The sequence below is a fragment of the Sycon ciliatum genome, chromosome 4 (genome assembly GCF_964019385.1).
Source record: "Sycon ciliatum chromosome 4, ocSycCili1.1, whole genome shotgun sequence".
Lineage (NCBI taxonomy): Eukaryota > Metazoa > Porifera > Calcarea > Leucosolenida > Sycettidae > Sycon > Sycon ciliatum.
This window is the reverse complement of record NC_088646.1, coordinates 15,941,712-15,967,612: the sequence shown is the minus strand read 5'-3', so window position 1 is coordinate 15,967,612 and position 25,901 is coordinate 15,941,712. Positions and strand designations below refer to the sequence as shown.

At 46.5% G+C, this 25,901-nt stretch overlaps 1 protein-coding gene across 1 annotated transcript; it reads right to left on the bottom strand.

Annotated features, from left to right (window-relative positions):
* Positions 1-1,691: 1,691 nt before the first annotated feature.
* LOC135814674 (uncharacterized) lies at positions 1,692-25,901 on the bottom strand. Its single transcript, XM_065327837.1, has 12 exons — positions 25,509-25,901; positions 24,914-25,143; positions 22,554-22,727; positions 20,496-20,741; positions 15,666-15,732; positions 14,834-15,024; positions 14,143-14,292; positions 7,755-7,890; positions 6,160-6,257; positions 5,512-5,611; positions 4,611-4,745; positions 1,692-2,516 (listed from the first exon to the last, which is right to left on the bottom strand). The coding sequence occupies exons 1-12, from the start codon at positions 25,528-25,530 to the stop codon at positions 2,497-2,499; spliced, it is 1,569 nt and encodes a 522-aa protein (XP_065183909.1). The 5' UTR covers positions 25,531-25,901; the 3' UTR covers positions 1,692-2,496.

Below are 25,901 nucleotides of genomic sequence, written 5' to 3'. Positions count from 1 at the left end.
AGGCACTGAGAGTGGATACACTGTAGATCTACACCTATGCACTGCTCTTCGCTTTTTCAGTTTTTGTTCAATCTCTCGAATGGTGACAACCACTGAAGATAGTCACAAGAAGTCACGGTAGGATACCTCTCTACAGAGCTCCACGGGTTTTAAAGGCTTCTCAGCTACTTGTTAGTATTGTCTAGACAGTCAAATGAACACCAGAACTAACTAACTTACCTCTGATTGAAGACCCGTACAACACTGCCTGTGCACTCTTGACAGCATCAAATGAAAGTCTGAGAAAAAACGGAGCAACTATCAGCAGCAGTAGATCTGCATGACGGCTACTTGAAACATACACGCAGCATCGACATCGCTGACATAGCCATTACTTGGGAATGGGTTTATTCACAAAGCCCGCCTCGCCCCAAATTGTAAGAACCGAAGCAAAGTACAATGAAGATCCACTACACTACAGATGTAGTTCAAGTATTCAACCGACCACGGAACCACTCGACTGCACTGACTGTGAGTGTGAAGCGTGACTTCAGTAGCTCGCTGGGCGATCACTCGATCCGGTTTTTCTCCACTAGTTGTCACCATGGTCACGGGATCCTAGGGAATATCCGGTCACTGTTTGACCTTCGAATTCGCACATGCACTTTTGGCAGGGAGTCGTATTTATACGATTCCCTTATTTTTGATTGTGTTTCTCAACTCTTCAGGGACTTGAATAAGCCGGTGGTGGCGCGGATATGCGAACTAATACTTTACTTTACTACATGATTGTACTTAGTTCATGCAGTGACTTAGTTCATACACTCGATACAGTGTACACTTCTTCAGTGTCTGCACTCCATACTATTAGTATTACTAGTGCTACCTGGTGAAGCTAGTGCAGTCATGTCAAAGGCATTAACATGCACGCAGGCACACAGACACGCACACACACACACACACACACACACACACACACACACACACACACACACACACACAGACTGTCAGTGCGCTCACGCACACACCACACACAGACACACACACACAGACATACACACACACACAGACGCATGTACGGCGGTACACCAGGGAGTTCTGGTCTACACAATGCAAAGTGCATGGTTGCAATGCCATACTGTCTGGGTTAGCCGAACACAGTGATAAGGTTCCAAGCTGTTAGCAGTCACCATGCCATATTGTCTGGGTTAGCCGAACACAGTGATAAGGTTCCAAGCACTGTTGTTTAGTGTTAGCAGTCACCATGCCATACTGTCTGGGTTCCCCGAACACAGTGATAAGGTTCCAAGCACTGTTAGCAGTCACCATGGTCACCGAACAGTCAGTTTGCTGTTTCCATGGTTTCCAGAGGCCCCGGAGGCCCTGGCCAGAATTGCCAGAGGAGTGTTTCCCGCACCACCTTAGAAAACGTGATGTGAAGCACTGATTTTCTTCATCATGCAGGAGTAATCTGCTCCGGTAACTGCACAAGCATGGGTCTATTACTACACCGTAGTATGATGACACAACGGTGTCATTCCTACAGTAGAGGGAATTTTACTTCTGAAATTATTTGGACATACACATACACAAATGCGTGTATACTAAAGAGCACTGACAAGTCAAAGAGAGTGGGTAGACCGCTGCACGACTACACGACTACACGGCTTCCCCGACCCGCATACCACTTTACAACTGTACAAGCCGGAAGGCACATTGAGAGATGGACAGTCAGAGAGTGCAGCAGTGAAGCAATGGCAAGCAAACCAGAGCTAAGACTCCCACAAACACACTAGAGCGTGTCCTCTGGCATGATTGGTTGCTTTGCTCCTATCACGACCTAATAGCGAGAGTTATTCGTGCAAAAAATATAATACAAGAATGCGCCTCACCAATTGCAATTGCAGGCGATAAATTGCCTGAATCAAAGGCGCTATAGCAAAGCGTAGAGTTTTTAAAGTAGATATCTTTTTTCATAGTGGCATCTGTGTACATCTAGCCGGCTTAACATCGGCCATATACATGGATCAGTTCAATAGTGCAAAGGTGGTGAGGTTTTCAATGGTTTTCCTGTCATTCTAACACCATCTCTACGCTGTATACATGTATGTCAAACACAGCGATACAGAAAACACGATCACGGTCTAATGGTTAAAATCAGTGTGAACACAGAGAACCAAGAGAAGCAGCGGAGTTCAGAAATGCAGCACACATGCACAAGTACATGCGGGGTACCGTCTTGTTCCCAACAAAGTGCGGCACGTCCTGAATTTTTTCCCCGTTTGGTTTAGCACGCTAGTTCTTGTGATTAGATCTACACAGGCATAACTATGAGTTTAGGTACTATCAACAGCTTCCATTCGACTCTAACCAGGATGCAGGCGTGGTACGTGCAAGAGGCAGATGCTAGTCTAGTGCCAGCAGTTGGCGCCGGCTAGTTACAGTGAAAATGTCCAAAAATAACATGGCACGTTGATTTCCAAGTCGACGGGAGCCGTTCCATTTCATAGCGTTGCCCTACTTGCGACCTTGACCCGCTGTGAGCAGAGAAGAACAGTACATGGCAAGGCAGGCCATAGTTGATCGCATGACATGTGACTGTGACCATGAAGACACCCAATCAATCTAGGGCATAAGCGAGAATGCAATGCTCTCCGGTAAGATGACTATTTGATTGCTTGATAAATCAATAAATCTGTAACAAAGCTTCCAAACTCTCTCTTGTGTAAATCATTTTTACATCTTTGTACGTTAGCTCTGTTGATATGGTTTACACGAAGTGCACGTTCTCCTGCCCTTGCTCTTCTAGAAGCTTTCTAGAAGATGTAGCTAACTTGCTAAGCTCTCGCTAGTGTAGCAAACACATACATTGGATGGTAATCTGCTGCTTCATCCTTTGTGTCGGCTCTGCGGCTGTATGGCCAATGTTCTGCCGCACCCTTCCTTTTTCTCGGATGTGTTCGCATAGCTGCCTGACATACAATGTGGCTCGCCAGCGTTGTCGGCGTTTTCTCTACCATATATTCTTTGCATCTACTATCTCTCTCTATTCAGTAGTTGAATCTAGTGGTGATAGAAGCATATCTATCTTCTTTCAGTCGAAAGCTCTGTTGTGGTTGCTAGATGTTGTGAGAGTGTTGCGTGCCAGTGGGCAGTCCGGGTTCCGTAACAACTCGGATCAATCATAAAGCTGTGTTCCCAACTGGCGCGTAGACGCGGTACGTTTGCGCTTCATGCGTGCCCAAACGCGCGCTCAGGCTTTCACAAAAAAGAGCAATCCGAGTCGTATTTAGCGCGTGCGACACCTTCGAGTACTAATGTTTTGACTCCGCCCGTCAAAGTGACTGGCATGTACGCTGATACTGACGCGCCTGATGCGTGCTGAAAATTCCAACATGTTGGAATTTCCATTTCGGTGCGTTTCCGTACGCATGAAGCCCCAAAAGCCAGCAAAAGTACGCACAAACGCGTGGTTTCACGCGTACACGCGCCAGTTGTGCACACAGCTTAACAGGCATACACGTCTGACAATACGAGTCAAACGTGCAAGGAAAATAACCCTGGCCTGCGACAAGCACCATAGCTATGTCACAAGAGACCCCAAGCAGATGTCACCGTGATCCACCTGCAACATCTGCAACAGACCCAACCCCTACAAGTAACCTGCAAAATGCCCTGCCCTCGCTGCCACTCAGAGCCAATTCAGGCCGACAGCACAGCACATCCAAACGACCCGAAACAAACAAAAACAAAAAACAGAGAGAGAGAGAGAGAGAGAGAGAGAGAGAGAGAGAGAGAGAGAGAGAGAGAGAGAGAGACATCATGCCAGAATTCTCCACTGAATGCGGATGGAGTAGGCCACTGCAACATGAAGTAATCATATCGGGCTGAGTCCGTTTCGCGCAGACTAACACAGGACCATCATCATTGTCGCGGTTCCACACAAAGACATAATTATATGTGCCTTCCAATTATCTTACGGCCATTGGAAAGCCTAACAGTCCACTAGCGGATCCAGGCGCCGGATAGGTCAAGAACTACCCTTCCACTACCATGGCATACCACCACCACCGTCACATGATCACCTGTCAGATGAAGCTCCTAAATGGTGGGAGAGGGTTGATCAGAGCCACAAACCAGAGATCAAGGTAGAAACCCCATTCACCACACCCGTTTTACTGCGCCACTGAGGAATGCGAAAGTGTAAGTGTAAAGATGTGTAGTGATGCCCGCAGCACTGATACTGTCCGGAACTTTACTTGCAAGAAAGGTGTTTGCTATCTGCGCTGGAGCTCGCGCTTTTCTGCCGACTTGACTTGACACTTGACTGACTCACGACTGCTATCCGGGGGTCACGAGAAGTCCCTCGAACCTTCGACTCGGCAAACCGGCAAGAAAACGGTACCGCTCCTTGCTCAATACACAGTATAACGGGGGAATTCACCCCTGCTCAGTTGAGAGCTTGAGTAGGCTGATGAACATTGTGCCTGAAGAGCATCACTTATATAGTGCTCTCCAGGTTTAAACATTGCCAGGGATACAAACTTGCAGCTTTAGTTGCGTTGAAGTATGTGCAACTGTTAGTTTGTACATCGCAGAGTTGACGACAAGCATTTACTGTTCAGACTTACTGTAACAGCCACCTCCAGATGGAATAAAGTAGCAAATACACTCGGCTCTGCCACCACGGTTAACACACGTCCACGGCGCATCTCCTTGATGGCGTGCACACGGCGAAGGATTGGCTTCACATGGATTCTCCTCCTCTGAACACACAAAAGGTACACAAAAAGCCAATTGACGAACTCTACAACAATGAAGCAAGCAAAGCAACCGCTTACCTTGTACTAAAGAGCTTTTTGTCATTTTGTCCACATAGGTAAAGGTACTCGTTTCCCCGTAGTAATGGCAAGGATGCAGGTGCAGACACTTCAGGCAATCTAGCTACAGCTTGAAATATTTAGTTCCCAGATAATTCTTTGCTTGGAATCAGTAAGTCTATGATGCTGAACATTGACTTATTATCAATATGCACTGAAATGTGTCACAAGTAGGGTGCGCTTATGCTTCTATCATCAGTACTTGTACATTTACTCTACACACAGTGATAACTCTACCAGTTTACGTTGGGGAGCTGTATAGTGTTCTGCAATGTTCTACCAACACTGGCTAGCCAAGTATACAAGCTCTATAGCCTCTACTAAGTCCGATGCTGGTAGAATTTGCTAAGGAGTGCGGTTCCGATATTCACTGATAAAAATGAGTTAAGTAAAACCTGCCCTAACCTGATGACCTTGGCGCAGCGGAAACTGTCCCGATATGACAGGATTCCGCTTGAACCAGGGATGCATGTTCAATCCACAGCACTTTAGTGCATGAACATGTGTCTGGTCAATACAGGATTCCGCTTAGTACAGGGTCCGGGAACACAGGTTTTACTGTAATAGCATGTTCCTAGGCTTATAAGGGTTACATCCATGCTACATAGTACATATATGGCATACAGATCATACAGATCACGTAGCCACTCACCTGTACACCTTGGACAACATTGACCTACTGGTGTATAACGTTGAGCCGGTTGACATGGCAACTGTTCACAGGCCTCAGTGGGACACACTTTCTTATGGTTCTACACAACACAGGGCAGATGCACACATATCACATGCATGTACATGTAGACAGCTGAAACAGCAGCCTGTGGGCTCAGAATTATTCTTGCTGGACAATTTCAGACATATAAACATGTTTTCAACGCTGTTGCCAGCGGATGAGATTCAGAATGTCTTTCAAAAAAAGTGTGAGTTTGCATACTGGGTAGTGTAGTACCAGTGTTCCAACTAGCTCTGTGCCGGGGCTGATGTTTCTCAGTGCCCGGCAATGCTCATGTGTGATGACTGCACATTCTTGATTGCAGTAGCCAGAAAATCACAACACCTGGACAGCGCGGCCTAAAACTCGGCATCATACAAACCCACCATACCTGTAGTGAAGTGCACCTAGAGTAACGTAATATGCATCTCAACTGGTCAAGTTGTCGCTACACACCACACTACACATATCAACCCAGTTAGCCTCCCCGAACCATTCAGACCAAATCCTAACTGGCACATCACTTACATCAAAACACCAGAACACGCAAGATGTGCATGACTAATCGTAACACTGAATTAGCCTTACCTGACATGAACAATTAGGCGAGCAAACACCTCCGTCTAGGTTTTTGAACACACTGCCATGTTCATAGAATTTATTCCTGTAGCGACAAGCTCCGGTAACTGCAAAAACAGAATTAGAAATAAGAAAGTGCTGTTTCAAGAAGCCGGTGTGAATACTAACTTGATAGAGCGGCCTCAGTTTACCGATAGCAACCCTTCCCAGAAAGTAAACATAGTACTGGTGCACACTAAAAAGGGGAAGTCCCAAGGAAGAAATCTACACGTATGACCAAGTCCAGAATGTAGCGCAGGAGGAAGTAGTAAACTTGACCCAAGCCGGTGGCGAAAGCTCCTTCCATACAGGAAACCACGGGACACTCGGATTATAACGAAATTTTCCGTGCCAGGAAGCTGTACTTACAACCCACCCTTGGTGTACGGTTCAGCTCATGCTACCTGCGCCACACGGCGGCCTAAGCTGGGCAGCCTTGCCGCATCACAGTGGCAGGGGCTCTCCTCGGGCTAGTCGCGTTCTTCCCAGCCCAGGAAGCTATCTACGGGATCACATGAAGGATGGGGTACTCGATGCGGCAGGGTCAGCCTCGGGCTGTTCGCACACAAGGTGGCCAGGCACTCGACCGTCAAGGATGCACTTGCATTCGGTCCACAGGAACGACACGGGCACATTGGGCATGTCCGGCGTAGCCCTGGTGAAGTCTCTGTGGTTGAGGTTGCCTGTAGGCATACTGTACACAGGCCTGTGCATGAGCGTCGCTGCAGGGCAACATACTATCATAGATAGCGGATGCTTGCAGGGCAACATACTATCATAGATAGCGGATGCTTGCAGGGATCTCACTGTAATCACGCCAACCTCTCGCATCCATCACTTTGCTCGTTTGCAAAATCGCCAGATATATTTTCCTCCTTGACCGTTTGTTTCCTTTCCACTGTGCATGGCTTCATGTCAGATCACTGATAGGTGCCGTAAAGTGCCCATTGACCCCCCCCCCCCCCCCCCATGCCGTGTCGCTTTCCAGCTGGTTTTCGATGGGAGGGGGGTTGCAGAAACTAGATCAAGGCTCTTAAGTGCAGTGCTGTGTGCAACTACGCAGAAGGTCAGAGTTGCCATGCTGGATTGTGCACATTTTCATCTACATGCATATCGGCACCGACACGCATGTGTACAGCAGTGCAAGTGTACATGCTGAAGTAACTTAACAGGTAGAAATTGAACAGGGAACGGAAATTAGAGAGGGGGCGGATCAGCAGTACTTAATGGTAATTGTGCTATTTAAAAAGATAGTAATTAGGGATTCGGCCGAATCAAGCAGGACATAGCGTGTTCGGCAAAACACAAGAAGCATTCCACCCCCAAACAAGTCTGGGACGGTTGTGTGAGTGGACATGTGGGTGCTTGTTATCAAGGGAGGGGGGGGGGAGGGGGAGGGGGGGAGGGGGCGATAATTAATCCTATGTACTATTGGTAGTATATGTATGAAGCCAACGTAATATCAGGTCTTTACTGACTGAGCATTATCTGAGAATTCAGGTGCTATGTCGTTCCTCAGGCAGCAGGTGCTATATTAACAACTTCGTCTCTACATCCGCACTTACCGTTTTGGCATGTATCACAGCAAATTCCGTTCTCCACGTCCTTCGGCACAACCCTTCCGTAAGGACATGAACGTGACTCCGTGCCTGGCACAATGGGGGTACACGGTTCCTCTGTGCATTTCACCTGACCGCCAGCCTAGGGTTGCATGAAGGATACAATACAGATCATGGTTCACTAAAAAAAGAAATTGAAATCTACAGCCACCTAGTTTTCTCAACGGAGTGTTTTACAGCCTTGGATAGCTGTGTACATACATTCACACGTACATACTGAAATATCAGCAGTAGACAACAGCTCCAACACGATACTGTGGCACAGGCATCCAATCTGCTTTATCTGAATTGGATGTGTATGGTTGCATATATATATATAACTGGAGAGGACCACCGCTGACTTGGAACACTTTCTCCTCGAGTACCGCCGTGTTCTTCACGAAGTCAATCGGAGCCTTAGCGTGCTGGACCGCTTCAGGTTCGCGAAACTCATCAACCAGACCTCCTCAAGATTACAATGCCGGATCAAAAGTAAGTTTGACGATGCACTCAGGAGGGAGGTGCGCTATGAGAAGGGCTCAAGCGAATTAAAACACTCCCACCTACTCAACTTGGCCGGAGTTATGCTAACTAATATTGAAAAAGACGTACTGTGCAGGGGCTTGAAGTTTGGAGTCCCCCCTAGTTCCAGAATGGACAAGGAGATTGTGCAGGCAGAATTCGAACTAACAAATGATCAATTGGAGCGCTGCGTACCAGTGAGTGATGCCAAGAGGGATACGTGTCAAGCAGCGTTGGCGAATCTTGCAGAAGAGTTTAGTAACAGTAAAGCAGATAAAACCGATTATCCCCTCAACGACAAGCATATGGCAGCCATCAGGAAAATAAAGAATGACAAAGATATAATAATCAGCAGGCCGGACAAAGGGAATGGAGTGGTGATAATACAGCGAAGTGATTACAATGACAAGATGAATGCTATTCTGGCTGATGCATCGAAGTTTCAACTCCTGGGACCGACGGAAACGCATGACCGCACTTACCTGGATGAACGCGCCTTGCAGGCATACCTATTGCGATACAAAAAGGCTGGAAAAATACTCAATATAGATTACGACCGGATCCGACCCGTTGGCTCGTGCCGACCTGTGCTCTATGGCGTACCGAAAATACATAAGAAAGACGTGCCACTTCGACCAATCCTGTCCATGATCAATGCTCCCCAACACGAAATGGCCAAGTGGTTAGCTGAATTACTAAAACCAGTCCTGAAAAAATATTCCACCCACGCAACTAAGGATACATTCGAGTTCGTGGATGATGTACGGGAATTTGGCCAGCAGCAGGCAGAGAACTCTGGATCGCTGTTCCTGTGCTCCGGCTTTCGATGTAGTCAGCCTCTTTACAAACGTGCCTCTCAAGGAAACAATAGATATCTGCATACAGTCGCTATACCATGATGATGAAATATCAGCCCCGCAAATACCCCAAGATCTCGTTTTCAAGAAGCTGCTTTTCAAAGCCACATCAGACGTGCAGTTCAGTTTCAACGGCAATATGTACGCACAGAGGGACGGAGTAGCCATGGGTTCACCCTTGGGCCCCGTGCTAGCCAATATCTTTGTTGGATATTTTGAAAACACAATTCCAGACAGTCATTGGCCCCAATTCTATAGGCGTTATGTGGATGACACATTCGCAGCATTTCACAACCGGAAACTGGCATTGGAATTCTCTGAGCGTTTAAATAATCTTCACCCAGCTCTCCAGTTTACAATGGAGGAGGAGAATAATGGAGAATTGCCGTTTCTTGATGTATTGATTAAGCATTCTTCCACAGAATTGCTCACCACAGTATATAGAAAGCCGACGTTCACAGGTCTTTACACCCGCTGGGACTCGTTTTGTGACACTAGAAACAAAATCAATTTGATCAGATCATTAACTTTTAGAGCTAAAACCATCTGCTCACCATCACTATTATCAGCTGAAATTGCTAAGCTAGAGGATATTCTGTGTTCTAACGGTTACCCACTCAAAGTACTCAAGCGAGTCATGACAAGCGTTCTTGAACCTAGCCCAGATACAGCTTCTGCACAACTTGAACCTGCAACGCGTATTATCACAAAATTGCCGTGGAAAGGGCAAAATTGCATTGCCTTCCGCAAAAAGATTAAAGCTGCAATTTTGAACTGCTATCCTACAGTATCCCCCATTGTAATTTATACAACCAGACCCGCATTCAGGTCTATCGCGAAGGATGTTTCACCAACTCTTGAAAATAGTAATTTTATTTATAAGTATGCGTGTTGCTGTGAGCGGACGTACGTTGGTGAGACATGTCAGCGACTCTCGGAAAGGATCAAGCAGCATATCCCAGACAAGCTGTACAAGAAGCCGCCTGACAAACGTGTGGCAACAAGTGATAGCGCCATCACAAAGCATTTGCAGGCGCAGCCTGAATGCATCCCACAGGAACGCAACAGCAGCTTCAGTGTGATCACACCAGCCCGAAACAGCGCGCACCGATTCACACTGGAGGCTTTTGGTATTATGAAACTGACAACCTTGTTGTTGTGTGTATATAAATTTTGTTCGCCTACCTCTCTATTTAAATATATATATTTCGCTCCTGCTCTTGTAGCAGTTGAGCACTCTTGCGTGGGGTAGTGCCTTTGCTGTTTGCGTTATGCAGAGCTCACTGACTTGTCAGTTTGAGCACTCTGGCAAGGTACTTTCGGGCCTGATTGGAAATTTTTATTTCCATTGCTATCAGGTTCGGCCTCATTTCCTCTGTGCTGCGCTGATGAGTTCAAAAAGAACGAAACAGCATGCTGTCCGCAGATTGAGTAAATATATATATGCAGAGCTCACTGACTTGTCAGTTTGAGCACTCTGGCAAGGTACGTTCGGGCCTGATGGGAAATTTTTATTTCCATTGCTATCAGGTTCGGCCTCATTTCCTCTGTGCTGCGCTGACGAGTCCACAAAGGACGAAACAGTTCTGTCCGCAGATTGAGTATTTCGCTCCTGCTCTTGTAGCAGTTGAGCACTCTTGCGTGGGGTAGTGCCTTTGCTGTTTGCTTTATGCAGAGCTCACTGACTTGTCAGTTTGAGCACTCTGGCAAGGTACGTTCGGGCCTGATGGGAAATTTTTATTTCCATTGCTATCAGGTTCGGCCTCATTTCCTCTGTGCTGCGCTGACGAGTCCACAAAGGACGAAACAGTTCTGTCCGCAGATTGAGTATTTCGCTCCTGCTCTTGTAGCAGTTGAGCACTCTTGCGTGGGGTAGTGCCTTTGCTGTTTGCTTTATGCAGAGCTCACTGACTTGTCAGTTTGAGCACTCTGGCAAGGTACGTTCGGGCCTGATGGGAAATTTTTATTTCCATTGCTATCAGGTTCGGCCTCATTTCCTCTGTGCTGCGCTGACGAGTCCACAAAGGACGAAACAGTTCTGTCCGCAGATTGAGTATTTCGCTCCTGCTCTTGTAGCAGTTGAGCACTCTTGCGTGGGGTAGTGCCTTTGCTGTTTGCTTTATGCAGAGCTCACTGACTTGTCAGTTTGAGCACTCTGGCAAGGTACGTTCGGGCCTGATGGGAAATTTTTATTTCCATTGCTATCAGGTTCGGCCTCATTTCCTCTGTGCTGCGCTGACGAGTCCACAAAGGACGAAACAGTTCTGTCCGCAGATTGAGTATTTCGCTCCTGCTCTTGTAGCAGTTGAGCACTCTTGCGTGGGGTAGTGCCTTTGCTGTTTGCTTTATGCAGAGCTCACTGACTTGTCAGTTTGAGCACTCTGGCAAGGTACGTTCGGGCCTGATGGGAAATTTTTATTTCCATTGCTATCAGGTTCGGCCTCATTTCCTCTGTGCTGCGCTGACGAGTCCACAAAGGACGAAACAGTTCTGTCCGCAGATTGAGTATTTCGCTCCTGCTCTTGTAGCAGTTGAGCACTCTTGCGTGGGGTAGTGCCTTTGCTGTTTGCTTTATGCAGAGCTCACTGACTTGTCAGTTTGAGCACTCTGGCAAGGTACGTTCGGGCCTGATGGGAAATTTTTATTTCCATTGCTATCAGGTTCGGCCTCATTTCCTCTGTGCTGCGCTGACGAGTCCACAAAGGACGAAACAGTTCTGTCCGCAGATTGAGTATTTCGCTCCTGCTCTTGTAGCAGTTGAGCACTCTTGCGTGGGGTAGTGCCTTTGCTGTTTGCTTTATGCAGAGCTCACTGACTTGTCAGTTTGAGCACTCTGGCAAGGTACGTTCGGGCCTGATGGGAAATTTTTATTTCCATTGCTATCAGGTTCGGCCTCATTTCCTCTGTGCTGCGCTGACGAGTCCACAAAGGACGAAACAGTTCTGTCCGCAGATTGAGTATTTCGCTCCTGCTCTTGTAGCAGTTGAGCACTCTTGCGTGGGGTAGTGCCTTTGCTGTTTGCTTTATGCAGAGCTCACTGACTTGTCAGTTTGAGCACTCTGGCAAGGTACGTTCGGGCCTGATGGGAAATTTTTATTTCCATTGCTATCAGGTTCGGCCTCATTTCCTCTGTGCTGCGCTGACGAGTCCACAAAGGACGAAACAGTTCTGTCCGCAGATTGAGTATTTCGCTCCTGCTCTTGTAGCAGTTGAGCACTCTTGCGTGGGGTAGTGCCTTTGCTGTTTGCTTTATGCAGAGCTCACTGACTTGTCAGTTTGAGCACTCTGGCAAGGTACGTTCGGGCCTGATGGGAAATTTTTATTTCCATTGCTATCAGGTTCGGCCTCATTTCCTCTGTGCTGCGCTGACGAGTCCACAAAGGACGAAACAGTTCTGTCCGCAGATTGAGTATTTCGCTCCTGCTCTTGTAGCAGTTGAGCACTCTTGCGTGGGGTAGTGCCTTTGCTGTTTGCTTTATGCAGAGCTCACTGACTTGTCAGTTTGAGCACTCTGGCAAGGTACGTTCGGGCCTGATGGGAAATTTTTATTTCCATTGCTATCAGGTTCGGCCTCATTTCCTCTGTGCTGCGCTGACGAGTCCACAAAGGACGAAACAGTTCTGTCCGCAGATTGAGTATATATATATATATATATGGTATCAGGGCCTGCTCTAGACATTCAACACAGCCCGGTCAGAGTGTACCTGGCGCATGCAGGCCAGCCGGGTCAAGCCGGGTCAGATCATCCGGCAGAAAAACAACCAAAAAGCCTGCTCAAAACGCAGGAAACGGAAAGGCGAATTTATTACCGGAAATCGGAAATTTTAGAGAACAAGGCGAACTATCAAAGTCCGCAAACGTAAAAGGTAAACGACATTACGTGAAGAATGCAAAGCAGTTCCATTGGATTCTGATTTAACAATTTGAAAAAAAGGAATTCTGTTTTCTAATTATTGCTAGTAGCAGGACGAACGACCAAATCCATCGCCGCTCATCTTCCTTTGGAAATGCGTCTTGCACAAAGCGCATGACATGGATAGACTGGCATGGTCGTAGTCCAGCCAGGGTCGACCTTTCTTCCAAGAGTCTTGGAAAGCGTGAGTTCTTTTTCTCTTCGCTGCGGGCTCCATCGTCCAAATCACCAGTCGGCTGAAAAATTGCAACTGTGTCAAGGCTATAGCCAAAAACTTCAAAGTAACGCTTTTGACTGCCTGCCCCATCGACTTTGTATGTCCTGACTTCCTGCTCGCCGGCGCTAGCTGGCCAGATCGTGCTCGAACCAGTTGACGTGACCGCAGTTGACCCTAGCCGAGTTTCTGTCGCTTGTAGACTGTAGTGTGTACGGTTGCGCTAGATTTGCAAGAGATGGGGTCCGCGAGTCGTAAAATACTGGAATTTTATGAATCCATTGTCAGTTTGAGACATTTTTCAGCCGGGTCAGACTGGACCCGGTGTTATCTGTTCAGCCAGGTCGTGCAGTTCCCCAGCCGGGCGCGTGACCCGGCTGACCCGGCTCTCCAGCAGGCCCTGGGTATCACTTACGAGAGTATGAGTACACAATTTGCAGCGGTCTGTCTTTCTTCGCATCCACAGAAGTACTTTTAATCATTACTTGTACATCAGTAATCAAGCTATGGACTGCAACCTTTGAAACTACAAACACCGCTCACCCGTATACATGTACATAGAATCTTGGCATAGTTACAACGGTGTAGAACCTGCCCTCTTACCATTTCTCGGTCTATTTTTAACCAGTCTGTTTCAACCTCTGTTCGCACTGGATTTTCATTCAAGTACCTTGGGCCTGGGCCGGTGCTCTACACGGTTGCATCTGTTTTCTTCCCTCCAGCTAGTCCTTTTTTTGTTTCCTCTCCACAGGAAGTGCATGTCCTAGATGGAGTCAACCTTGAGCAGCCGGTTTTATCTCCACCCTGTTCCTTTCCGGAATGATTCAACCACCCAGGAGTAATACTTACCGCACATTCACAGATCTGGCATTGATGTGGCACACTGGAGCCGACAGCATACAGAGTTCCGCTGACGTTACAGGTAATGTTGGCCACATCACGTGTACATGATACCAGTTGTTCTTGCACAGAGTCCACTTGCTCCGTCATGATTACGATCTAGGTCAGCAACAACACAGCAACCATATCAACACACTCACAAGGTACATTCGGGGAAAAAATGTTTTTCAGGTTCGGCACTCATTTTCTCTGTGCTGCGCTGATGAGTCCACAAAGGACGAAACAGTTCTGTCCACAGATCGAGTATTTCGCTCCAGCTCTTGTAGTAGTTGAGCACTCTCATGTGGGGCAGTGCATTTGCTGACTGCATTATGCAAAGCTCAATCTGCGGATAGAACTGTTTCGTCCTTTGTGGACTCATCAGCGCAGCACAGAGAAAACGAGGCCGAACCTGATAGCAATGAAAAATATCCGGTTCGGCCTTGTTTTCTCTGTGCTGCGCTGATGAGTCCACAAAGGACGAAACAGTTCTGTCCGCAGATTGAGTATATGCACAAAATATATACACATATGCACGCACACATGGGCACACACGCGTGTGCAACACACACACACACACACGCACGCACATACACACATGTCCAACGCATATTGTGCAGATAGTGTAGCTAGTCCCAGTACATTTTCAAACTGTACTCACGTCTCTAGTTCGTGCCATGACATTTTCATGTAGCATCTCGGAATTTGTCCGGCACTTCTCCTTCTCCACAGTCTGCTCCATGCGAGATGCCATTTCAAATTTCATCTCGGAATTTGTGTCTTCTATCTCCTGAATAAGGCTTTCTCGGGTCTGCTTGAGTTGCGTCATGTTATGCTCAATAACTGATATGGCTGAAGAAGATGCACAATGCAAGTAAGGGTGCTGACGTATACATGTCCAGATAATTTCCAATGAAATGAGCACTGCAAGCTCCATTGTCCCCCGCTGTGTCTCCCACTGTATGCTGTGTATGTGCGCGTATGGGTGTGTGGGTAATGAAAGTTTATCTTGCTGAGCTTCACGTCCGTGTATTCACTTGAGAATGGGTCTGAAGCTTTTTTAATCATTTCGCCTTTAAAGGGAAATGATCTGTTTTGACTAAGTGATGGAATCGGCTACCCTGTTCCTATGTGCGATATAGAAAATTGACACTGAATTGCCCCAGCGGCCAGAAAATGAAAACATGATAAATATGTACTCCGTGCCCAGGTCATGCATTGGCCATGGTCCGGCTCATTTGAAATCATCATGTAACTCATTCGCATGCATTCAGTAGAACAGTTGATAAATGGGCGATGGACACCGAGAGCAAGAGAGAGAGAGAGAGAGAGAGAGAGAGAGAGAGAGAGAGAGAGAGAGAGAGAGAGAGAGAGAGAGAGAGAGAGAGAGAGAGAGAGAGAGAGAGAGAGAGAGAGAGAGAGAGAGAGAGAGAGAGAGAGAGAGAGAGAGAGGGGGGGGGGGGGGGCGCGAGAGCACTAGCCAAGCTTCTTACCATGAAGTTCAGGACATAAATGTTCAGTTGCATCACCAGCCATCAAGGCCATGTCACGAACGTCCATCTATAGGCCACACCATTGACAAAACGTTTGGTAGAAAAAGGATATCGGAACTCTGCAATACTATAATACTAGTAGGTGATGTCTGTACAATGCCGTATACAGGTCAAGTCCTGATGATAGAGAGGTTAAGAACTTAAGATGCACTTTATTTCTGACGTGACGCGCAATTTCACGTCAAATTTGGTGTAAAACTCCAAATTCCGACGTGAGCTGCAGGTCACTCACGTTGTTTTCAACGCGCGAGCCAAATAACGCGAGCTGAAATTTCACGTCACGTCAAAAATAACGTGCATCTTAAAACCTCTCTAATACAATAAGATCTGTAACTAACGCCCCCCCCCCCTCAACCTTGGGGTGAAAAGCGGCCTCTAGTGGCAGGTGGTCTTCAGTTGGAGGTTCGCACCACGTGACCATATGTGGATCCCATTATATGATATGCATGTCCAAACGAAGCCGGCTAATACAATTACCCCACATGTGCGCAATGCCATTCTTATTACAGATCACACAGCATTTTGAGAGAGAAAAAATTACGTTGTACTGTTGATATCAAACTCAGTTACTACAGTATACTTCTGTGGGCACGGGCCAAGTGTTCCCTGTGGAAGTTTTGCATGGCACTGGGCTTTAAATTTCTTGTTGAAACGACAAAGTTTATCAACATCCATTGCCACAGTAGCCGAGCCACTGCAACGTACCGTACTACGGTCCGTAGAATATTAGAACTGCAGTGTTCATCTGTGCGACTGGGCACTAGTGCGTGATGGACAGAGCATCTCACGGTCTTCATTTCTCCGGCATTCAAGCAGTAGCATCAATCCGAGAGCACCTACGACACTCTCGCTCTCAAAGACATTTTCTATCATGTTTGTAGCACTTGAAACCATGACAGGTGTATTGCTTTCCAAAGCCGAATGAACCTGCGTTCATTTTTCAGTTGCAGCATCAAAAGAGTCTGTTCAAGACCATGGAAAACTTACAGGAAAATCATGAAAATTTCAAAGAAGGAGCTCCAAACAACCTTTGATTTCCTACACTCTCGGTCGCTAGGTACTGGTCAAAAATCGACCTTGGGACAAGAAAAGGCGGTCGCTGGTCATGTTGAGCAGGTAGTCACTAGTAGCAGTTAATTTCGAATGTGAGACCGTCCGTGCCTGGCGAAATGGTCGAAATTACCAGGTTGGTCGCTAGTCACGGTGGCCGTCTAACAGTTACAGGTTTTACTGTACATAATCGCTTGGGATCTCGGGGACTGGACAACAACAATTATGTATGATTAACCGATCCTTCATCAACCACCACCACCACGCGATAACTGCGCTCTCCAGCCAACCTCGACACATTGGCACAGCACACCACTAGCAAAGCGACACATCCGTTGGTACTGAATTCCTTCATGCAGCTGTGTCAAGTATAAACTCTCGTCAATTGAGGTATGAAGGAGTTCAGTACCAACGAATGTGTCGCTTTGCCGGTGGTGTGCTGTAGCAATGTGTCGAGGTCGGCTGGAGAGCGCAGATATCACGGGTGTGGTGGTTGATGAAAATCTTTATAGTTCCGAATGCTGCTGTTTACCCCTTTATTAATCGATCCTATTCATTTTATTATGCGGGTATTATAATTATGTACGACACCTAAGCTTATGAGCTAGAGGCACAAGAAAAATAACATACCGTATTTCCTCGATTAATGGACCCTGCTCGAATAATAGACCATGCTCAAATAGTAGACCCTCCTAGAGGCCTCACGGAAAAATAGTAGACCATGCCCGAATAAGAGACCCGGTCTCTTATTTGAGTTCATCGCTTTGCGCATGCGCACTAAGAAAGCACGTGCTGGATCAAAAAAGGACGCGATTTTAGGTTGCGCACCTACAATTTTTGTAGTGGCTAGTGCTTTCTTTCATTATTTGAGCACGGGCCACTATATTTTCATCGGCTTATCGCTGGAAATGGTGGATTTTTAACATGTCATAATATAGAACTTCTATATTATGACGTGTTAAAAAAGTCACCATTTCCAGGGATGTGCCGATGAAAATATAGTGGACCGTGCTCGAATAATGGACCATGCCCAAATAAGAGACCCTCTTAAAAAAAGAAAAAGACCGGGTCTATTAATCGAGGAAATACGGTATGGCAGTATGATTGGATCAGTCACTAGGGTCCAGCGGATAATGCCGGCATTATCTTCGGCATTATAAGACTATCCGAGCATCAGAGCATTATGGAGCATTAGAAAGGAACAAAACGAGCATTATGTGAGGTTTGAGCGGCGTAACGAGTTTCATACTGTGTAATATCGGGAAATCCCAGGTTTTTGTCTTTTTGTCAACAATCGGCTACGATGATCATGACATGAGGTGCAACCAGACCTTATGCATTGTACCGGCACATGACTTTGTGATTGTGTAGACACGTAACCATGGTAACACCTTTAGCACTAATGCTACATTTACCTAGCCCATCGCTTCATGAAACCAAGAGTACATAACTGTACTCTTGATAAAACGTTATGTAGCGCGCGATGTGGTCAGGTAAATGCATACAAGCCATGACGCATGCATGCCCAACCGAGGCAGTTACACAAATCCGGAGAAATTATTTACGCGGTTTCTTTTAGAATAATAGAGAGCTATGTAGGAGACATACGCAAAGTGAATATCAAACAGACGAAGAAGAGTTTTCTCGTTGTGCCATAGGCTCTGGCGACAGCATCTCTAGCGATACTGAAGTAGACACTGATGCATTGATAAATTTGGACTAGGATGAATGAACAGCTATAAACAGAAAGAGCTCGCTCCAAAAGAACTGCCTTTGCCGAGTCCAGCTCAGGAGGCTGGAAAAGAACTAGAATTTCTCATGGACGCAGTACCAAGTCGATTGGAGCGCTCAGCGCTAGTCTTACTTTCCTGATGAAGCACGTATACATGTAGTTGTGGACTGTTGTAATGCCAGGCCTACAGTCAAATGCTATCAGAAAAGAAGAGTATTGTGGCAAACCATACGTCTACACACCTTCTCAAGGAGAAGATGAGAGCACAAGCAAAGGATGTAGGGTGGCAAAATAACTTCTGACCACGTGTTTTCAGGATTTCCGCAAATGGGAGGGATCTCGATCTGAGATCGGCTCTCAGGAGCTGGCCTCACGTCTAGTGTTTCAGAAGAAGACATTATTCACAGAGTGGACGCAGTGACAGCTTGTCTGCAGGCAGGAGTACTATTTGCCAAGATAAACTTCATCCCAACAATGAATGACTACCTGCGGCCAGGGTGTATTCTAGGACAAATTTCCAACCGGTTACGGTCCAATGAAGAGTGGGGGCGTCGGGGGGTCCCCCCCCTCTGGAAAAAATTTTCAAAATACAACCCAAATATGGCACTCAACAGCAATTTAACAGATTTCTTGGTGCTGGAGTACAAACTCGTGACCCTAGTACCAGCCCACGCGGCTTCGCTGGAAGTGTCCGTCCAGAAAAAAGCGTTTGACCATTCACAGCTCCATTCACCCACAGAAAATTACGGGCGGTTGGAACTGATTTGTAACTTTTCAACCGGTCGCCAACAATTTCAACCGGTCGAAAACCGGTTGGGGCGGTTCTAGAAAATTCCCTGCTGCCATAATGGCGGGGTAATCTCTCACTACATGGATAATTAGGGGAAAGATATGATACACCGACTATTCTGCCACAACCCTGCATCAAAGTTGGAATGGAGATCAGCCAATGGAGAAGCAATCATGTCTTATAGTGCTAAGAAGTGGTGGAGCTCGTGAGAGATAATGTGGCAGCTTCAGAGGCAGATCGACGATATGCATAATTTCCTGGAAGTTTGACAATTTGCAAACTTTCTTCCATTTTTGTCCCAAACCAAGAGCATTATATCCCTTGCTGAAGCATTAAAATCAGCATTATAAGGCAGTTTTTGGAGCATTATGGTTAGCATTATACGCATTTTCGGAGCATTATCCGCTGGACCCTATCAGTCACGTCACATAACATGCGAAAACAGCCCCCCCCCCCTGCCGTAAGAATTTTTTAATATCGAGGCTGTGTTTAGTTGGTTGATTGGTAGGGGTGAAATGATTAGTTCGAATATTCGAGTATTCGTTCGAAAATTTCAAATGAGCGAGTATTCGAAATTTTGCACTCGATCGTTTTTTTGGGTTTTTTTTGTATTGGCATTGTATTTTTCAAAAACTTTTGTTGTACCGCTGGTCCACTGGTATGCATGCGTTATGCATGGCTTTGAGTCAGTATTTTAAGAATTGGACGATGCAATCACACCGGCAAGTAACGTTCTGAGATATGAAAGTACTGATGAAAATCGTTACTTTACACTCTGTACAAGACGTTGGCGACTTTTGTTCTATGTTCACAGATAATTTCTTATTGGTCGACAACTCGCAAATCTAGTGCTTTTGAATTTTGATAAAATACTCGAAATAATCGGATACTCGATCGAATATTATGAACGAGTGATCGATTGGTCAAAATAGATACTCGTTTCACCCCTATTGATTGGAAAACCAATACAATGCAGTCAAGAGTTACCGCGAATACAACAACGCCTCAGTATAGGCAGATATTGTATTTTCACGTATTCAGCACTGCAAAGAGGAAGCTTGAAAGTGGCCAATACAGCCAAAAACCCTAAGAACAGCTAAAACCTCTCCTCTAATCCAGACTTCCGTGGACTGCAGGAAGATTTAAAAAAAAAAAAAAGGTTTATCACTTTGGAAATCCTTCACGATATAGAACTCACAGTTATCGGTGAGGATTGCTGGTCGACACTTTTTCCAACACAAACACTTGATGTTACGTCGGCTACTGGACATCTGATGTGACCATTTAGAAGGGTATGGAACAAGCGCTGACAGTTGACGTACACGGTGAGTGTGTCACGGCACACGACAATGTTAAGCTGCACCCAGCGGTTGCGTGGAAACCCATAGTAGTACGTTTCAGCCTGAACAGCCTGAGAGCTCTGTGTCTTATAGTGTATCCTCATCTGCAGCACAACCCACACCGTGAGGGAAAGAAAGGACAAAACACCCATGCCGCATCTTTCACCATAATGAGCAATATAGCTATTAGTATCCTGGCAGTGATAAGAAAACCGGTACATCGTTTACTTACACATCAGACTGTGCTAGAAGGTACTCTCCGGGCTCGAGCAATTCGTTTGTTACAGGGAAGTTAACATTTGAGTGGAATTCACATGTCAATATGCGATGCACCTGTCAATACGCGATGCACATGTCATTATGCGGTGCACATGCTAATATGCGGTGCACGTGTCATTATGCGATGCACATGTCAAAGTGATGCTCTCTGAGTGCAGAACACAGCTGCACTGCAGGCGATTGTCAAGGCTGGTGTACTCCTATTACGTTATCTTATGCACCCGTTCTAATACCTTCTGCTGAAGTAATCTGCGACTTGACCTTTTTTTTTTACCCCAGAAAATGGATACACACATGCACACACACCTTTGACGCCCATCGCCGGAGGCGATGATAGCAATGCTACGGCAGAAGCCATAGCAACTTGTGCTGGGATTACACCATTCAACAGCTTGCAAGGCTGGAGAATTGACCGTCACTATTCAGCCTGGTCTACACCATACAGCTATTTGGAGTGACATTTTCTGGCCAGTGAATCCCTTTTTTTGGTCTTTTCATTTTTTCATTTTTTTTCCCTGCACACACATCACACCACATACTCCGGCATGCACTGGCTGTTGGTAACCACCCAGGAGAATGAAAGAAAAGTCAGGAAGAGTCTGAGAAAGAGAAGAAAGACGTGTGTGACCATAATCGTCGGGAATCGAACCCGCAATCTATCGATTGGAAATCGCTGCACATACCACTGCACCATATGGGACACACACACACACACACACACACACACACACACACACACACACACCTCAGACCTCGGACCTGCCCATCGGAAGCGATGATAGCGAACAGCTATGTTAGACATAGCAACTTGTGCTGGGATTGCACCATGATTCAACAGTTTGCAAGGCTGATGAATTGACCGCCACTATTTTTAGCCTGGTATCCACCACACAGCTGATTGAAGTGACTTTTTCTGGCCAGTGAATCCCTATATTTCATTTTTCCATTTTTTCTTTTCTTTTTCGACACACACACCATACCACATACTCCGGCATACACTGGCTGTTGGTAACCACCCAGGAGAATGAAAGCGGAAGAGCTAGGAGAATGAGAAAGAGAAGAAAGACGTGTGCGACCACACACACACACACACACACACACACACACGCGCGCGCACACGCACACACACACACACACACACACACACACACACACACAAACACGTACACACACACACACATCCATACACATACTTACTCACACCCGCCCATCGTTGAAGCAATTATAGCGAACAAGCTATATTTGACATACATGTACATGTTGTAATTTGTGCACGGTTGGAATTACACCATTCAGCAGCTTCAAGAGCTGATGAATTGCCCGCCACAATTATAGTCTGGTATCCACCACACAGCTGATTGAAGTGACTTTTCTGGCCAGTGAATCTTATTTTTCATTTTCTTTTGTACATTTTTCACAAACACACATACTTCAGTCTTCAGTACATACACACGCACACTGTACATACATAATTATACATGTACGCCTTGACTTGACTTGTGAAGCACAGTATATGGATATCACCACATTCCAGAATCCAGATGCACAGGGGACTCATCCGGCACACTACGTGTCTGCATGCCTATGCATAGTAATTATACTGGAGTGCAACAGGCATCATCGCAGCATATACTTACGTTAAAGCTCTTTGAAAACGAAACACGCAGAGTCCCTCCAAGCACGTGTTGAGACGTAAACTCCATCAGCGTGCCGGCGAAGTTCTTCTTCAATACGCGGATGGCAGTGGTGTGAGTGTGGCATTGCTGCTGGCCACATGCTCTGCCCATGAACTCCAGCGCGTACCGGGAATCCTGGGAGCGAAGAGCAGCACGGGACAGAGCGCGGACAGAGCAGCAGGGGACAGAGTGACAGTGATCAGTATCACATCCAGCAAAGCATGCAACGTAGTACTAGCAACACCATGAACAGCATGCCGCAAACTGTCAGCTACTGAATATCATCACTCTTTCAAGAATCAAGGTTTGTTAGCTTGGCAATGTGTCTCTCTTTTCTCCTGGCCCAATTCAAACTGACTCGGCACATTTACCATGCATTTTTAACTGCCAAGTAGGTCACCCAGATTTGCAGATGACTGGGAGACCGACACGTTCCTCCCAGATAAGACTCATGCATGACTGCATGACTCACGCATGACCGCATGACGTGCCGCTTCGTGTTCTCTATAGTCTGATCTTATCAATTACTAGGTATATCACAGTGGAACGGTGCCATCTAGCTCCCAGTCTGTGAGTAGCCTTTGTTTTGAAATGGACACATACACACATACACACGTACATGTGCGCGGGCACGCACGCATACCGTCACGGCGTGATGTCGTGTATAAAAGCAGGTGCTTACGGCCGTATAAGCCGGGGCTCAAACCATGCTTCTATTCAAGTTATGCTTCTATTCAAAACATATTTCTACGTCAAAATCTTCAGTCTACACTGTACAGTGCACATTGTCATGCATGTAGTGTGCACATACATGTACAGTAGGTATCGGTTATGGCGTGGGTGTTTGAAAAACGATTTTCTATTCTTATTTCCGATATTTCTTACACACAATAAATCAAGTGTGACCTATCATGTGCATGTGCGCAGAGGCAGGAAGATCATCGTACATGCAATGTAGTGCTACTGTGCATGCGGCGGGTCATAGTCACATACTGTTACATGCTTACCATGTGGCTATGCAACATGAGTTACACGACCACAACAGTTGAACCTGCAGCACTACAACCCAACGCGAGTCAGAGCAGAATTGCATTGGACGGATGTTATTACTACAGGCGGTATACTTTGCACTAACCTGGCATGTTTTGCTACACAAAGTCCATTCTTAGGACCGATATATTCTACTGTACGATAAAATTGCTTGTAAGAATAAATGTGCACTTGAAACCAATGTTATGATTATGAAAACATGAGAGAGTTCATTCTTGTAGGCAGTATATTCTTTTACACGACCACGCTATCACCCATACGCACTGTACTTGCATGTATGCTTCTATTCAAATCGTGCTTCTGTGTCACGGCGCTCTTCAAAAATCTGCTTCTATTCTAGTCATGCTTCTATACGGGTCATGCTTTTATACGCGACACAACAGTATACGCAAGCGCGCGTGTGCGCGTAAATACACACACACACACACACACACACACACATATATATATATATATATACACACGCACACATACATACATACGTGCGCGCACGCGCACACCACCACACACACACACCTTATGACGCCCATCGCCGGAGGCGGTGATAGTGATGCTACAGCAGAAGGCATAGTAACATGTGCTGGGATTGCACCATTCAACAGCTTGCAAGGCTGAAGAATTGACCGTCACTATTCAGCCTAGTCTACATCACACAGCCATAGCCACAGCCATGCACACACACACACTTGTACTTGTACTTTGTACTTGCTCCTCACTGCCAAAACTGGTCACGTGGGTCTCCCCGGGAGAGGGGAGAGAGACTCAAAAGGAATATTGGAAAGAGGACTCAATTGGCCATTGAACCACCCAACGGCCGACACCCCCTGAAAATCCCCAAACTAGGGTGGACTTGAAATGATCCCACTTATGGGCTCACCACACCTCAGTAAGTGGGTGAGGACAAGGTCCAGAAAAAGGATTGACGGCATCAGGGTATCCGTCCCGGGATCCAACTGCAGGTACCCCTGCCCCCCCCCCCCCCCACACACACACACCACACACACACACACCACACACACACACACCACACACACACACCACACACACACACACACACACACACACACACACACACACACACACACACACAAGTCATGCCCATTGCCCATCCAAGACGTCATGACTTTGCCAGCAGGAAAATCCTGACAGCGTAGCTATGGCAGCCATGGTATTAATTTTGATCATATTCATGCAAGAACGGCATTGACAGCACAAGTATTACTACTACTAGTACTAGGAATTCTTTTAGTTTCCAACAAATAGTATCTTACGCCTGGGTCCAAACACATGCCACCACCTTGCTGTCCAGTAAAGTGGAAATACGGCTGCGGCCCTGAAGAAATCACTTGATTGTCTCCCACTACTAGACCATTTAGATGCCTCCGAATCAATGTGTTCGATATCATTATCAGTGGTTCTCCTAGCCGTGGTTCTTCTGGCGAGGTCACAGGCGCCGGCACCGCCCGTCCACTGGACACCGCATAAGCCAGGCCTAGCAGCACTGGAGGAGATGAGAGGAAAGTACACACACAGTACACACGCGGTTGGCATCGGAAGCATTGGTTTGCTAGTGCTTGCGCCGCAAAGCTCTTGCATCGGCTCCATCCGACACGGCGACATCACAGCGACAAATGACACGAACACTGGAACAGCGCTGGATCTGGTGGATTTGCCAAGTAATGCTTGTACTCTAGCATGTGTGAGTGATTTTTAACAGACAGATCTCCGTAATGGTCCATTTTGCGAAGTGCACTTGCTTTTTTAGATTGCAAGAAAATAATTGGACATGAAGCGACATCTACAGAAAATACAGACAATTAAATTCCATGTGACATGTTGTTATGCCCAAGCGAAAACAAGGCTTACCGGTTGACAAAAAGCAATTCATTCTCGAGGTGCTGTAGTTACCAGAGATAGAGCCAAAACAGCAATGACTGCATGCTCGCCTCCCCCAACCGTTATGTAAACGACGTTCCTCTTTGTGGGTTTACTAGCACAATGAACTGTTACTTCGCGTACGTAGACTCCTCTACGTACCTTCGCTATCCGAAGCACTCACATTCACAAGTCACAGTTATTTCATTGACTTTGTTTGGCAGCCCAGCGGCAAAATACCCGGTCAAACTATTACTTCTGTAACGTTCGATCTGGCCAACGAAATCGACTGCTTTGCTTCCAAGTAGTTTCAGACTTGCAAGACAAGTAAGGTGTTGTGTCCAGACTCCAGGTGTCTCCGTGGTGTTACCATGTTACACGGCA